Source organism: Gorilla gorilla, chromosome 2, assembly GCF_029281585.2.
Source record: "Gorilla gorilla gorilla isolate KB3781 chromosome 2, NHGRI_mGorGor1-v2.1_pri, whole genome shotgun sequence".
Taxonomy (NCBI): domain Eukaryota; kingdom Metazoa; phylum Chordata; class Mammalia; order Primates; family Hominidae; genus Gorilla; species Gorilla gorilla.
The window spans coordinates 208,361,843-208,376,670 of record NC_086017.1 but is presented as its reverse complement, the minus strand read 5'-3'; the positions used below and the strand labels follow the sequence as shown (position 1 = coordinate 208,376,670).

General features: G+C 39.8%; 1 protein-coding gene across 1 annotated transcript in view; it reads right to left on the bottom strand.

Annotated features, from left to right (window-relative positions):
- PAK2 (p21 (RAC1) activated kinase 2) overlaps positions 1-14,828 on the bottom strand; it is a 48,709-nt gene that overhangs the window by 20,580 nt on the left and 13,301 nt on the right. Inside the window, exons 2-7 of the mRNA XM_031009672.3 lie at positions 9,608-9,708; positions 8,463-8,610; positions 6,231-6,262; positions 4,927-5,034; positions 3,699-3,831; positions 1,257-1,320 (exon numbers count right to left, since the gene is read on the bottom strand). Of these exons, the coding sequence (XP_030865532.1) occupies positions 1,257-1,320; positions 3,699-3,831; positions 4,927-5,034; positions 6,231-6,262; positions 8,463-8,610; positions 9,608-9,708 (586 nt within the window). The remainder of the gene's footprint in view (positions 1-1,256; positions 1,321-3,698; positions 3,832-4,926; positions 5,035-6,230; positions 6,263-8,462; positions 8,611-9,607; positions 9,709-14,828) is intronic.

Below are 14,828 nucleotides of genomic sequence, written 5' to 3'. Positions count from 1 at the left end.
TTGCTTTTGTTACTCAACACTGGATTTGTGATGGTCGTCCATATGGATAGGTATTGCTTGTTCATTCATGCTCAAAAATAATAAGATAATCTTCAATTCTCTTTCACAAAACCAGTGCTGCAATTGAATTTAGCTGTTAGGAAGAAATTCAGGCCTGGTGCAGTGGCTCACACCTGTAATCCCAACACTTTGGGAGGAGGCTGAGGCAGAAGAATCGTTTGAACCCGGGAGGCAGAGGTTGCAGTGAGCCGAGATTATGTCACTGCACTCCAGCCTGAGTGACAGACTCCGCCAAAAAAAAAAAAAAAAAAAAGGAAGGAAGGAAGAGAAGGAAGAGAAGGAAGGGGAGGGAGGGAGGGAAGGAAGGAAGGAAGGGAAGGAAGGGAGGGAAGGGAAGGAAGGAAAGGAAAGGAAGGAAGGGAAGGAAGGAAGGAAAGGAAGGGAAGGAAGGAAGGAAAGGAAGGGAAGGAAGGGAAGGAAGGAAGGAAATGAAGGAAAGGAAGGGAAGGAAGGGAGGGAAGGGAGGGAAGGGAAGGAAGGAAAGGAAGGGAAGGAAGGAAAGGAAAGGAAGGAAGGGAAGGAAGGAAGGAAAGGAAGGGAAGGAAGGGAAGGAAGGGAGGGAAGGGAAGGAAGGGAGGGAAGGGAAGGAAGGGAGGGAAGGGAGGGAAGGAAGGGAAGGAAGGGAGGAAGGAAGGAAGGGAAGGAAGGGAGGAAGGAATTCATATGGAAGTTTTCAAAAATGGCTTAAGCCCTCACTCTAAATTCACAGAATGCTTTCCAGAGTTTCATAACATTAAAAATTAAGGTGTTTATTTGCTTCCAAGCAACAGAAAAAAGGAGTTTAGTTACTATACTTTAAAAATACAAATTACACAACAAAATCAGAAGATCAGTAGACTCAAAAGTCAATACACAATGACATGATTTAAATGCATTTTTTATTGCTTATAATCATGCAGTAAATATTCTTATTGTCTTTTAAATACATTTTATGGGCAATTCTTCCCTCTAATTATCACGGATGGGAAATGACACTTAAGAAAAAATAATGATACACAGTCATTGCTAGCAACTAGTACAGTTTTTTAACAGCATCTACAAATAACTGCATTATTTATTTACACAAATCCCCCAAGGGTACCACTCACAGAATACTATATAAGTACTTGATGTCGGCAGGCAAAATAAACATCATGCTATAAAGCCAGGAAATACTGAATACTGAATATTATCGTAATACAGTCACAAATACTTACCCTTGTCCAATTTTTTCATATCTTGTATATTTTTTCTTAGGGTCACCTATGCTCACGATAGTTCCTAGAATAAACAAAAAGCTGGAAGCTCAGTCAAGCATTTTAAGTGTAAATTGATTGTGATATTATTATTCCTTTTAATGAACTCCACTGTTTTTATAAGTGATTTTCAAACATAATACTAAGTTCCAAAAATAACAGGTTTCAAACACAAAACACTAAAGAAACTTAAATACATAATAAAAGTTTAAAAGTATCAGAAACAAGACACATTAAAAGTTTAAAAGTAACAGAAACAAGAAGACACATTATTTCCATTAGGTTAGACCTCCTAACTAATCGTTTGCTCAATAATGGTCACATTTTGAAAAGACTGTACCAGTTTGTCAGAGATTAATTAGGTTCTCAGATGTTCAGCTTTAGAATCAGGTAATCTCAAGAAAATAGACATATTTGAATATAAAATAGATATATTTGAATATAGAAATAGGTATATTTGAATATATCTGTTAATAGGTAAGTTTGAGACTACTTAGTATTACAAATAATAAAGGCTATCTAAACCCTAAATGGTCTTTCTGACTCTTCCAGTATACATATCATCTTTCAATATATTTAGAAAACCACTTATTACCATAAAAATTACTATGCTCTGACATAAACTAATCATATGTTTGTTTTAGGAAAGTTCAAAGTCACAAGAAACAGGTTTTAAAATTAGGAAGTTGGACATAAAATCCTAACTTATATTCTTATTACTAGTAAGAAAAACCACATTAAACTTTCACTTGCTCAAGGTAAAAAAGGACAGGACCATATCAAGGAAACTCACATAAATAATTTTATGTAGGTACCCAACCTCAAGTCAACAAGCAACGAAACAGGATCAATAATAAGAGGCTAAGAGCAAAAAGATACCAAAAAGACTGGGGATGTGACAGCTAAAGGTCACAACTGAATGATGACAATTAGGATTCTAGTTAATTTTTTTTTTTTTTTTTTTAAGTAGCAGCTCTCCTAAAATAATTCTTATATGCTCATAGAGTAACAGAGCAGGCCGGGTGTGGTGACTCATGCCTGAGGTCAGGAGTTTGAGACCAGCCCAGCCAACATGGTGAAACCCCATCTCTATTAAAAATACAAAAATTAGCGGGGTGTGGTGGCGCACACCTGTAGCCCCAGCTACTCGGGAGGCTGAGGCAGAAGAAACGCTTGAACCGGAGAGGCAGAGATTGCAGTGAGCCACGCCACTGCACTCCAGCCTGGGTGACAGAGCAAGACTCTTGTCTCGGAAAAAAAAAAAAAAAAAAGATAGTAATAATTACAGAGTAAGAGCCAGGTTTATACTTGAAAGCACTGAGAAATCAAAACCAAATAAACATGGGGCATATAAACATTTGTTTATTTTTTAGAGACAGGGTCTCACTCTGTCACCCAGGCTGGAGTGCAGTGGCACAATCACAGCTCACTACAGCCTTGAACTCATGGGCTCAAGCAATCCTCCTGCCTCAGGCTCCCAGTCAGCTGGGACTACAGACACGCACCACCATGTCTCGTTAGTTTTCTTTTTTCTTTTTTTTTTGGGGGGGGTGGAGTCGGGGTCTAAGTTGTATAGTTTGGCCTTGAACTCCTGGACTCCAGCTATCCTCCTATCTTGGCCAGCCAACGTACCGAGATTATAGGTTTGAGCCACTATGCCCAGGCTTTATGTTTAAAACAATCCTTCCATAAAGTATTTTTCCTTGAACCCTCTACATTAGCATTCTTTAATTGTTAATTTTATTTATTATTATTTTTTGAGACTGAGTCTCGCTCTTTCGCCCAGGCTGGAGTGCAGTGGCACGATCTCGGCTCACTGCAATATCCGCCTCTCAGGTTCAAGTGATTCTCCTGCCTTAGCTCCCCAAGTAGCTGGGATTACAGGCACCTGCCATGACACCTTGCTAATTTTTGTTTTTAGTAGAGATGGGGTTTTGCCACGTTGGCCAGGCTAGTCTTGTTCCTGACCTCAAGTGATCCGCCCACCTCGGCCTCCCAAAGTGCTGGGATTACAGGCGTGAGCCACTGCGCCCAGCCCAATGATGCAATCTTGGCTCACTGCAACCTCCACCTCCTGGGTTCAAGTGATTCTCTTGCCTTAGCCTCCAAGTAGCTGGGATTACAGGCACATGCCAGCACATCCAGCTAATTTTTGTATTTTTAGTAGAGACGGGGTTTCACCATGTTGGCCAGGCTGGTCTTGAACTCCTGACCTAGTGCTGGGATTTAGGGGTGAACCCTGCGACATCACCAGATTGTAATCGAAGCTACTATTGCTATAAGGAAACAATTTATTCTTTATACTTTAAGTCACAATGTAAAGTGTAAGTTAAAATCTGTCTGGGCCAAATGTTTTAAGAGCCGTGAACAATTTAACAATGATGTAAAATGTAGATAACATACTTAATTTCTCCATAATCTCTTCATCTGTCATCTTAGTCTTCTTTTTCTGTTTGTCTAAAGACTTGGCAGCACCATCAACATGTGCATCACCAACTGGTGCAGGAACAGGGTCAATTACAGACCGTGTGTAAATCTGTGGAGACACAGTTCATTACCAAGGTTTGAGGAATAATGTTTTCAGATATTCTTCCTGGCACACTAATTCAGTTCTTCGATTTTTAACCTGAACTAAGTAGTCTTTTCCATTGTTCTAAATAATGAGAACACTATTTTCAGATATAAAAGATGTGTAACTAAGAAGAATAAATGTGAAACATTTTTCTTTGGCAGAGCATGTATATATTTGAAAAGCTGTCTAGTAAAACAGCAGGTCCATGAATGAAATTTAAGTGTGACCAGGTCTAAAATGGTATAACAATGTATCAAAAAGCACGGTTTAAAAATCATGTTTTTACTACAAATGGTAAGTAAAATGCAAAAGAACAGAAACCTTGATGTTGAAAGAACTATTATTAATTCCCATGAATGTTTTTACACAATTATAATGCCTACCACCCATTTCAAACAGCCAGATTGAAAGGCTAAAGAAAACGGAGTCCTCTGCCATCAGCTTGGCATCCAGAGGCTGTCTCCTGAGCTCTGCCTGCCCGCTGTGCCAGGAGCACAGCCCATTCCACGGCACAGCACCTTCCGCACACTCTACCTGCAGTACTGCAGGGAGCAGAATGGTAACTGCAGTCATTCCTCTCTTCCTGGCTCCATTTAAGGTCATCATTTTAAAAATTCTCCCTTACCTGGTTAGGAATTTCATTCTCAACTGCCTTTTGAATGACAGCAAGGCGCTAAGAGTAGTGTAAAATGGGAGATTAAAACGCATAATCTGGGTAAGAGGAAAGCTCTAAGTTTTAGATTTAGTCGTCATCTACATTGAGATAAACAGAGAAAGCTTGGGAAACAGACGAACCCTCTGGAAAAGGTGTACTATACAAAGAAAAAAGCCCAGTGAGGTGAGTGCGTTAACTTTTAAAGACATCACATTTTAATCTTCAGAAAACTAGTTTTAGGTGAGTGGTCTTTGGGTACAGATTTCTTGGTTAAATTTCCCCATACTAAACGATTTTAAACTTGAGGGCTTTTTAAAAGCAATCACTGAAAGTCAAATACAAACTCTGCTGTTTTTTAAAACACACGTGCACACACACAGCCTAGATCACCGATGGAGACTCACTGATTTCGTATGATCCGGTCGCGGGGCAATAACGGGAGGAGCAGTCTCTTCATCATCATCCTCCTCCTCTGTCACTACTGCGGGTGCTTCTGTTCCCTTGGCATTCAGCTGCATTGATGATGAGCAAAGTAAGGAAAACAAGTCCAATAGGCTTCAATGCGACTATCGCCCTTTATGAACGTACTTCAAAAAGTTTGCTTCTTTGATAGCTCATTTCAAAACCACTAAATCTCATTAGCTCTTAGATAACTCAATAGAATTATAATCTAACATAATGAGGCGATTCTATGAATTATGAAAAAGTTTATGAAATATATATATGGTGAGTACCAAATATTTTTAATAAAGTTACCCTAAGCATACATATACAACGTCCTGAAAGTAAACAATGTTACTTGTTAAGACCAAAATCAAAGATCCTCTGGGCTTTGTTATGTCAGAGACATCTGGTGACATTTAAAACAGTCAGATTTCGAGCCGGGCATGGTGGCTCACGCCTGTAATCCCAGCACTTTGGGAGGCCGAGGTGGGTGGATCACAAGGTCAGGAGATCAAGACCATCCTGGTTAACACGGTAAAACCCCGTCTCTACTAAAAACACAAAAAATTAGCTGGTCGTGGTGGCAGGCGCCTGTAGTCCCAGCTACTCGGGAGGCTGAGGCAGGAGAATGGAGTGAACCCAGAAGACGGAGCGTGCAGTGAGCCAAGATCGCGCCACTGCACTCCAGCCTGGGCAACAGAGCGAGACTCCAACTCAAAAAAAATAAAAATAAAATAAATAAATAAATAAATAAAATAAAATAAAATATAAAAAGAAAACTCCAGGAGACTGTTTCCTCCCAATTGAGAAACTGCAAATAAAACGACTGTTTCCAAAAACTGACTGTGTTTATGCGATAACTTAAGTTTCAGATGACTCTGAAGACTGACAAGGTTCAACTGTTCAGCACCTTTCCATAGTCTATATTCAGTAAAATAGTACCAGAAGGAGAACCGAGGGATGGAGAGGAAAATATATGCTAGCAAGTTCTTTGTGTTCACGTTTGTATATGTTAACATTACCAAAACTAACTAAACTGTTCTGAAGGTCATTATAAATTTCAGTTACATTAAGTATCACATCAAGGAATTTCTATTTAATACGGCTTCTTCAACTAATCAGGTGGCTAGCTAAAAACACCTATTGAGTAGTTATTTACCTCTGATGGCTGTAATTTATTTTAGAAAGCAAAATAAAAACTGAGATTTGTCTTGGGTAACCTAAATTAGAACAAGAGATACAAGAAATAATATCATTAACTTACTGCTGGTGTTCCAGAAGGAAAGCCATCTTTCTCTGAATATGAAACAAAACATAACATTAGCAATTCAAGAAATGGCACTTTTATATGATAAAAGGAAAAAAAAAAAAGCAGAGAAAGTGAAATGTTCTTAAACTGATTTCAAGTTGAATTAACTCTTGAGAAAAATGACCACGCAAGTAGTCAAATAAGAATTTATATAAGACCAAGCTAAGAAATCTGAAATCTACATGAAACTATAAATTTAGTAAAAATCAGTGAATTATATATTTAAAATGGGTGAATTGTATTGCATGTAAATTATACCTCAATAAAGCTATCAAAATTTAGTTTGAAAGTATACCTATCAATCTGTATTTATTAAAACAAAACAAATTTATTGATAAAGATACTTTCTCCAGAAAACTGCCGACTGAGGAACTTAATGCAACAATTAAGACAATGACAATTGTGCAAAGTAAAATTCTGACGTTGTTTTGTTTTTCTTTTAAAAATGCCCAGAGACATACATATATGTGTGTGTGTGTGTGTGTGTGTGTGTGTGTACGTGTGTGTGTATATATATGTGTATATATATCATATATCACATACACACACACATATCACATATAACATACACACAGGCCGGGCGCAGTGGCTCATGCCTGTAATCCTAGCACTTTGGGAGGCCGAGAGACAGGCAGATCACCTGAGGTTGGGAGTTCAAGACCAGCCTGACCAACATGGAGAAACCCAGTCTCTACTAAAAATACAAAATTAGCCAGGTGTGGTGGCGCATGCTTGTAATCTCAGCTACTCATGAGGCTGAGGCAGGAGAATTGCTTGAACCCGGGAGGCGGGGGTTCTGGCAAGCCAAGATTGTGCCACTGCACTCCAGCCTGGGCAACAGAGTAAACTCCAGCTCAAAAACAAAACAAAACACACACACACACACACACACACACATGCGCACACACATATACCTATGTATGTGTACTAGGTGAAAATAAGCTACCATTTTGTGGTCAAACATTGGTTTTTCAAAAAAATTACTAATTTACACACAGACTTACTGGTTGATAGAAAAGTTCTAGGAGCAAGTATGACCTTTTCCTAAGGGTGTACTAGACTCAACAAAAAAAGGTCAAGATCACTTGCAAAAAGATTTCTATTTCTCCCTTGCGCATGGCCTTTGTTTCTGTGAGGATGCAAACAGTAAGTAAAATCAATTAAAACCACATGTAGGATTTTAGCTCCATCATATTGCTTTTGAAAACCACATGTATGACTTCAGAGACAGACAAACATATTGAAAAATGACATCCTGAGGATGTAGTGAGCAAAATCTAAACTGAGGGAAACAGGACAAATGATCTTGTTTCTGTAATAAATAAACGTCAAGAAAAGACAGCATGAACCAGTGTGTGGGAGGGGAAGCCTAAAGATCAAAAGAGATTCAAGAGATGTATCAACCAACTGCATTGGATGAACTTTATTCTGATCTTTATTTGAACAAAAACTATTTTTAAAAATCCACTACACCAACTCTTACACTATATACCAATTCACTGGTTCTCTCATAGGTTAACGGTATATCTCAGATACTGAGCAACTTGGAAAACAAAGTACATCAAACCCCATTTCCATCCAGCTATATTCATCCAGAAAGTAAAATTTGCATTACTGTGACTATGTAGATAATATTCCAGATATTCCATTTCTGAGGTATAAATCCTTTTAGTTCTAATGCTTCTTTCATATATGATTTATCTATTTTATATATTAAAATACATATATTCTATTATCTGCACACTTGCGAGTTTCAATTTTTTGAGTGGACCTAAACATTTTTTAGTTCAACCTCCTCTTGTCCCGCTAACAATAAATGTATTTCTAGTATGAACATGTCTATCAACCAGCGTCTTTTCCTTTGATTGCTGGAAGTCATTTAAAAGCAGTGAGGAGTGAAAAATGAAAACAAAAACACAGCAATGAGGAGAAAAAACCAAATAAACAAAAAGCCAAAATATCCATCAACTCCCGTTTCTGGCAAACCTATGAGATTACTATAATTCACAGATCCAAATTATGCTTCAGAACTGCCCTGGATCAGTCTACAAAAGGTAGAATCTATCCAGGGAAAAAACGTTATCAACAAGAACCACAGTTTAGCTTTTCGTTTTTCCAGGAGTAATCTTTTTATCTAGAAGTGCTTCACAAATCTCCATCTGATCCAGCCTTATGCCACTCTCTTACCGGGAGGAGTAAAGCTCAGGTATTTCTGCTTCACTGTGTTGGAGTCGTAGAACTTTAGGACATCCAGCACAGCCTGAGGATTCTTCTTTTGCTCTAGTTTGGTGATATTGGAGGTCTGTAGTAATCGAGCCCACTGTTCTGGCATGCCCTAACAAAAAGATATTCAGAAATTAGTTATGGTTTAAATTGATGCAATAAAATTAATTTCCAGAGATAAATGACAAAATACACAAAACAAACCAATCTTTTGAGTGTAGGTTTGAGTAAATTTTAAAAGATCTCATTTTCTAAAGGTCTATTTTTTCTTTTTTTCTTTTTTCTTTTTTTGAGACAGAGTCTCACTCTGTCGCCCAGGCTGGAGTGCAGTCGTGCGAGATCTCGGCTCACTCCAAGCTCCACCTCCCGGGTTCAGGCCATTCTCCTGCCTCAGCCTCCCGAGTAGCTGGGACAACAGGTGCCCGCTACCACGCCTGGCTAATTTTTTGTATTTTTAGTAGAGACGGGGTTTCACCATGTTAGCCAGGATAGTTTCAATCCCCTGACCTCGTGATCTGCCTGCCTCGGCCTCCCAAAGTGCTGGGATTACACAGGCGTGAGCCACCGCACCCGGCCTAGGTCTATTTTTTCTAAGTCTGTTTTGCATAACTATAATTAATAGGCTCTGCTCTCTAGGAAAACGATATATCCAACCACTAACACTTTTATAAAAAGGAAAAAGCAGTAAGAATTCATAGTTAACGTATAGATAGAAATGTTAATTTCCCTTTTTTTGAGACGGAGTTTCGCTCTTCTTGCCCAGGCTGGAGTGCAATGGCACAGTCTCTGCTCACTGCAACCTCCATCTCCGAGGTTCAAATGATTCCCCTGCCTCAGCCTCCTGAGTAGTTGGAATTACAGGCGTACACTCCCACGCTTGGCTAATTTTTTTGTATTTTTAGTAGGGATGGGGTTTCACCATGTTGGCCACACTGGTCTCGAACTCCTGACCTCAAATGATCTGCCAGCCTTGGCCTCCCAAAGTGCTGGGATTACAGGCGTGTGCCACCGCACCTGGCCTGAAATGTTAATTTCAAATTTAATAATGAAGGAAAATGTTTGAGTGCTATTTTAAATTTTATAAATGGGCCCGAACTAGGTTAACTTACAGTGAATTCTCCAGTAACAGCATCAAAGCCAACATGGATGGTGTGCTCAAAATCAGATGGAGGAGAAATTTCTGGCCGTTCCTTTTCTTTCTTTTTACTTCCTAGAGGGCATTAGAAAAAAAGAGAAAGAATCAGCCTATTTAAACAAGACTAGTAAAGGCACTTATAATTTTATTTTTTGTCTTTTGTTTTTTTAAATGGAGTTTCGCTCTTGTTGCCCAGGCTGGAGTGCAGTGGTGCAATCTCAGCTGACTGCAACCTCTGCTTCCCGGGTTCAAGCCATCCTCCTGCCTCAGTCTCCCAAGTAGCTGGGATTACAGGTGCCCACCACCATGCCCGGCTAATTTTTGTATTTTTAGTAGAGACAGGGTTTCATCATGTTGATCAGGCTGGTCTCAAACTCCTGATCCACCTGCCTCGGCCTCCCAAAGTGCTGAGATTACAGATGTGAGCCACCGCATGCCCGACATATTATGTTTATATTTTTCCTAAAACATATTAGGATCAAAGTTATTCTAGAAAACATACTAGAATCAAAGTTATTCTAGAAAAGATTTCCCCTAAAAACTGGCTGATAGGAAACTAGTAAACGAAGTAAAGCAGACTGTCCTGCCATAGAGTAGGGCTGGACACAACCAAACACTGAGGAGGCACATGGAGTGACCAACGGCAGGCCTGAGTAACAGAGCACAGGCAGAAGAGACACCCCCTTCGGGCACCAGCTCTCTCACAAAGGGCTACATCTCAGATGCTGAGCAATGTGGACAGCAAACACAGCAAACCCCATTTCCACTCAGCTACATTCATCAGGAAGTCAGATTTGCATTACTGTGACTCCGCGGATAATACACACTGTCAAGACAAGTAGTTGACAAAACCACCTCTCCTTTTTTGTGCAAGCCTAATCCTTTTTTAGTGGAGTTGCTAATTGCCACATTTTAAAACTATGCAGTTTTTCTATGGTCCGATTGTAAATTATTTCTGCAACATTTCTGCCACACACCTATCAATAATGTTCTCTGTAAACTCCAACACATCAGTTCCTTCCCCCCGCCCCCTCCCTCTCAGCTCCTCCTGCTCTGATCTGCAGTAGCTCATACCTATGCTTCCTGCAGTTACCGTCCATGACATCCCTTCACTCCTGCCCTGTGCTGCAATCTATTTTCTGGATCTTACGTTTTCCTCTTGATTTATCCCTTTAGTGATAGTTCTTCACTAATTTTATATATATATAAGTTGGAACCCTCAGCATTTCCAGTGTTGCCATTTAGAAGGCCAGTGCCATTTTGGTTCCTGTTTGGAGCCACTGTTGAAAGTCAATTGTCTGTATACGTGTGAGTCTATCTCTGAAGGCTCTGCTCTGTTGCAATTATCTGTTTGTCTGCCTTTATGCCACTATCAGACTGCCTTGATTATTTTATTGCCATTTTGTAATACACATTGAAACTATGTCACATAAGTCTTCTTTTCCTTTTGTCAAAGCTGTTTGGGTAATCGAGGTCCTCTGCATTTCCCTATGAATTTTAGAATAAGCTTATTAATTTCTACAGAAAGCCTGTTGGAATTCTGACTAGAATTGGAATGAATGTACATACAGATGAATTTTAAGGAGAATTTCTTTCTTTCTTTCTTTCTTTTTTTTTTAACAGGGAGTCTCATTCTGTCACCCAGGCTGGAGTGCAGTGGCGTGATCTCAGCTCACTGCAACCTCTGCCTCCCGGGTTCAAGCAATTCTCCTATCTCAGCCTCCTGAGTAGCTGGGATTACAGGCGCCCGCCACCATACCAGGCTGATTTTTATAATTTCTGGTAGAGATGGGGTTTCACCATGTTGGCCAGGCTGGTCTCAAACTCCTGGCCTCAAGCAATCCATCTGCTTTGGCTTGCCAAAGTGCTGGGATTACAGACATGATCCACTGCACCTGGCTGAGAATTTATTTCTTGATTTCTTAACAACACCGAGTTTTCTGATCCATGAAAACAGCAAATCTTTTCATTTATTTAGGTCTTTAAAAATTTCTCTCAGCAGTGTTTGCAGTTGTCTTCATCTGTTCGGTATGCTTTATCAGAATACCACTGCCTACGCAATTGATTAATATAAACATTAGAAGCTGGCTGGGAGCAGTAGCTCATGCCTGTAATCCTGGCACTTTGGGAGACTGAGGTGGGCAGATCGCATAAGGCCAGGAGTTCAAGACCCATCTGGCCAACACGGCAAAACACTGTATCTAAAATGCAAACTTCAGCCGAGTATAGCAGCACGAGAATTGCTTGAACCCAGGAGGTGGAGGCTGCAGTGAGCCGAGATTGTGTCACTGCACTCCCCAGCCTGGGTCACAGCGTGAGACTGCCTCAAAAAAATAAAAGTTCATTTGGCTCACAGTTCTCCTGGAGGCTGGAAAGTCCTCCAGATCAAGGATCAAGAAGCCACACCTGGTCAGGGTCCTTCTTGTTGTGTCATAACGTAGCAGAAGGCATCACATTGCAAGAAAGAGAGCAGGAGAGGGCCAAACTGGCTTTTATAACCAACTCGCAACCACAATAAAGACATGAGTCCATCCGTGAGCACTCGCGTCGCCTCCTGAAGGTCCCATCTCTCAACACTCTCTTACTGGGGCTTCAGTTTCTAACACATGAACTCTGGGGGACACTTAGACACAGAGCAGTAGTTATCAGTGTAGAGCGCACACTGTTTCATCAGATTTCTGCCTCGGTATTTCCTGATTTTGATACTATTGCAAATGGCAGTTTTAAAATTTCCTTTTTAATCATTCATTGCAGCCATAAAGAAACACAGTTGTTTCTTGAATACTAATATTATATCCTGAAACCTTATTACACTTACTTCCACTAGTATTTTTGTAAATATACAATTTTGCTACAAAAATTCAATCATGTTGTTGGTGAATAAAATCAAGTTTACTTCTTTCCAATCTGGATTCCTTTTATTCATTTTCTTAAAAAAAATTTTTTTTTTTGCCTTACTACATTAGCTAGACCCTTCAGTACATTGTTGAATAAAAGTGGATGAAGAGAAATTTTATTTTTCCTGATCTAAGAGGAAAAACTGTCATTCTTTTTACCCTTAAGTTTAATGCCAATGGTAGGTTTTTAAAAGATGTCCTTTATGAGGCTAAAGGGCATTCTCTTCTATTCCAAGTTTGCTGAACACTTCTATCAGCAATGGATACTGGGTTCTGTCAAATGCCTTTTCTACATGTATTGAGACAAACCCATGGCTCATCCTTTCTATTGTGTTAATACAGTAAATAACATCCATCGATTTTCAAACTTAAACCAATGAAATCCACTTGGTCATGACGTATTACCCTTTTTATACACTGCTGGATTCCAATTGCTAAAATCTTGCTAAGAATTTAACATTGGCCAGGCGCAGTGGCTCATGCCTGTAATCCTAGCACTTTGGGAGGCTGAGGCAGAGGGATCACTTGAGCTAAGGAGTTCGAGACCAGCTTGGCCAACATGATGAAGTCTCGTCTCTACTAAAAATACAATAATTAGCCGGGCGTGGTGATGCATGCCTATAATCCCACCTACCAGGGAGGCTGAGGCAGGAGAATCGCTTGAACCTGGGAGGTGGCAGTTGCAGTGAGCCAAGATCGTGCCACTGTACTCCAGCCTGGGCAACAAAGCAAGACTCCTTCTCCAAAAAAAAAAAAAAAAAAAGAGAAAAGAAAAAAAAGTTGGTACATATTTGTTCATACCATCTTTTTAATGTCTGTAAAATCTGTAGGGGTGCCACCACCTCTCTCATTCTCAATATTGGTAATGTGTCTCTCCTCCCCATCCACTGCCCCGTCAGTCTGGCTATAGGTTTATCCATTTTATTGACATTCTAAATGAATCTACCTTTGGTTGCAGTGATTTTCTCTGCTGCTTTTTCCCCCTATTTCATCTATTCCCATTTTGCTTTTTATTATTTCCTTTCTTCTACTTACTTTGGATTTCATCTGCTCTTCCCTTCTAGTTTATTAAGATGGCTTAGCTAAAGTCATTGATTTAAATTCTTTTCTTCTAATATGGTGTTTAATACTATAAGTTTTCCACTAAGTACTGCTTTAGCAGTATCCTACAAATATTGATGTTTTGAATTTTCATTCGGCTTAATATATTTTCTAAATATCTTTTTATTTGTGAAGTGCTTTCTTTACTTTCCAAATATTTCCAGAGACCTTCTTGTGACTGATTTCTAATTGAATTATATTATGATCACAAGAACACACTTTATATAATTTAAATCCTTTATTTATTTTATTTTTTTTTTTTGAGACAGAGTCTTGCTTTGTTGCCCAGGCTGGAGTGCAGTGGCACAATCTTGGCTCACTGCAACCTCCGCCTCCTGGGTTCAAGCAATTCTGTGCCTCAGCCTCCCAAGTAGCTGGGATTACAGGTGCCCACCACCACGCCTCGCTAATTTTTGTATTTTTAGTAGAGACAGGGTTTCACCATGTTGGTCAGGCTGGTCTTGATCTCCTGACCTCATGATCCCACTTCGGCCTCGCAAAGTGCTGGGATTACAGGCGTGAGCCACCGTGCCCAGCCTATTTATTATTTTGAGAGGGAGTCTCGCTCTGTTGCCCAGGCTGGTGTGCAGTGGCGCAACCTCAGCTCACTGCAGCCTCTGCCTCCCAGGTTCAAACGATTCTCCTGCCTCAGTCTCCCAAGTAGCTGGGATTATATGCGCCTGCCATCACGCCCAGCTAATTTTTGTATAATTAGTAAAGACGGGGTTTCACCATGTTGGCCAGGCTGGTCTCGAACTCCTGACCTCAAGTGATCTGCCCGCCTCAGCCTCCCAAAGTGCTGGGATTACAGGTATGAGCCACCGTGCCCGGCCAACATTTTTGAGAATTTTTAAAAGTAGACCTCATGTGTCTTTAAAGAGAATGTATATTCTGCTGTTATTGTGTGGCGTGTTCTATAAACGTCTATTAGGTCAAGCTGGCTGATAGTTACGTTCAAATTTTTTATATCCTTACCGATTTTATGTCTACTTTTTCTACCAATTACTGAGAGAAGTTTTGGAATCTCCAATTATAATTGAATTTGTCTGTTTCTTCTTGAAATCCTCTCAGTTTTTGCTTCGTGAATTTTGAAGCTGTTATTAGGTACATAAATATTTAGTTCTATTATATCATCTTAATGAACTGGTCCTATTATCATGAAATAACAACCTTCCTTATTATCACTGATAGTATTTT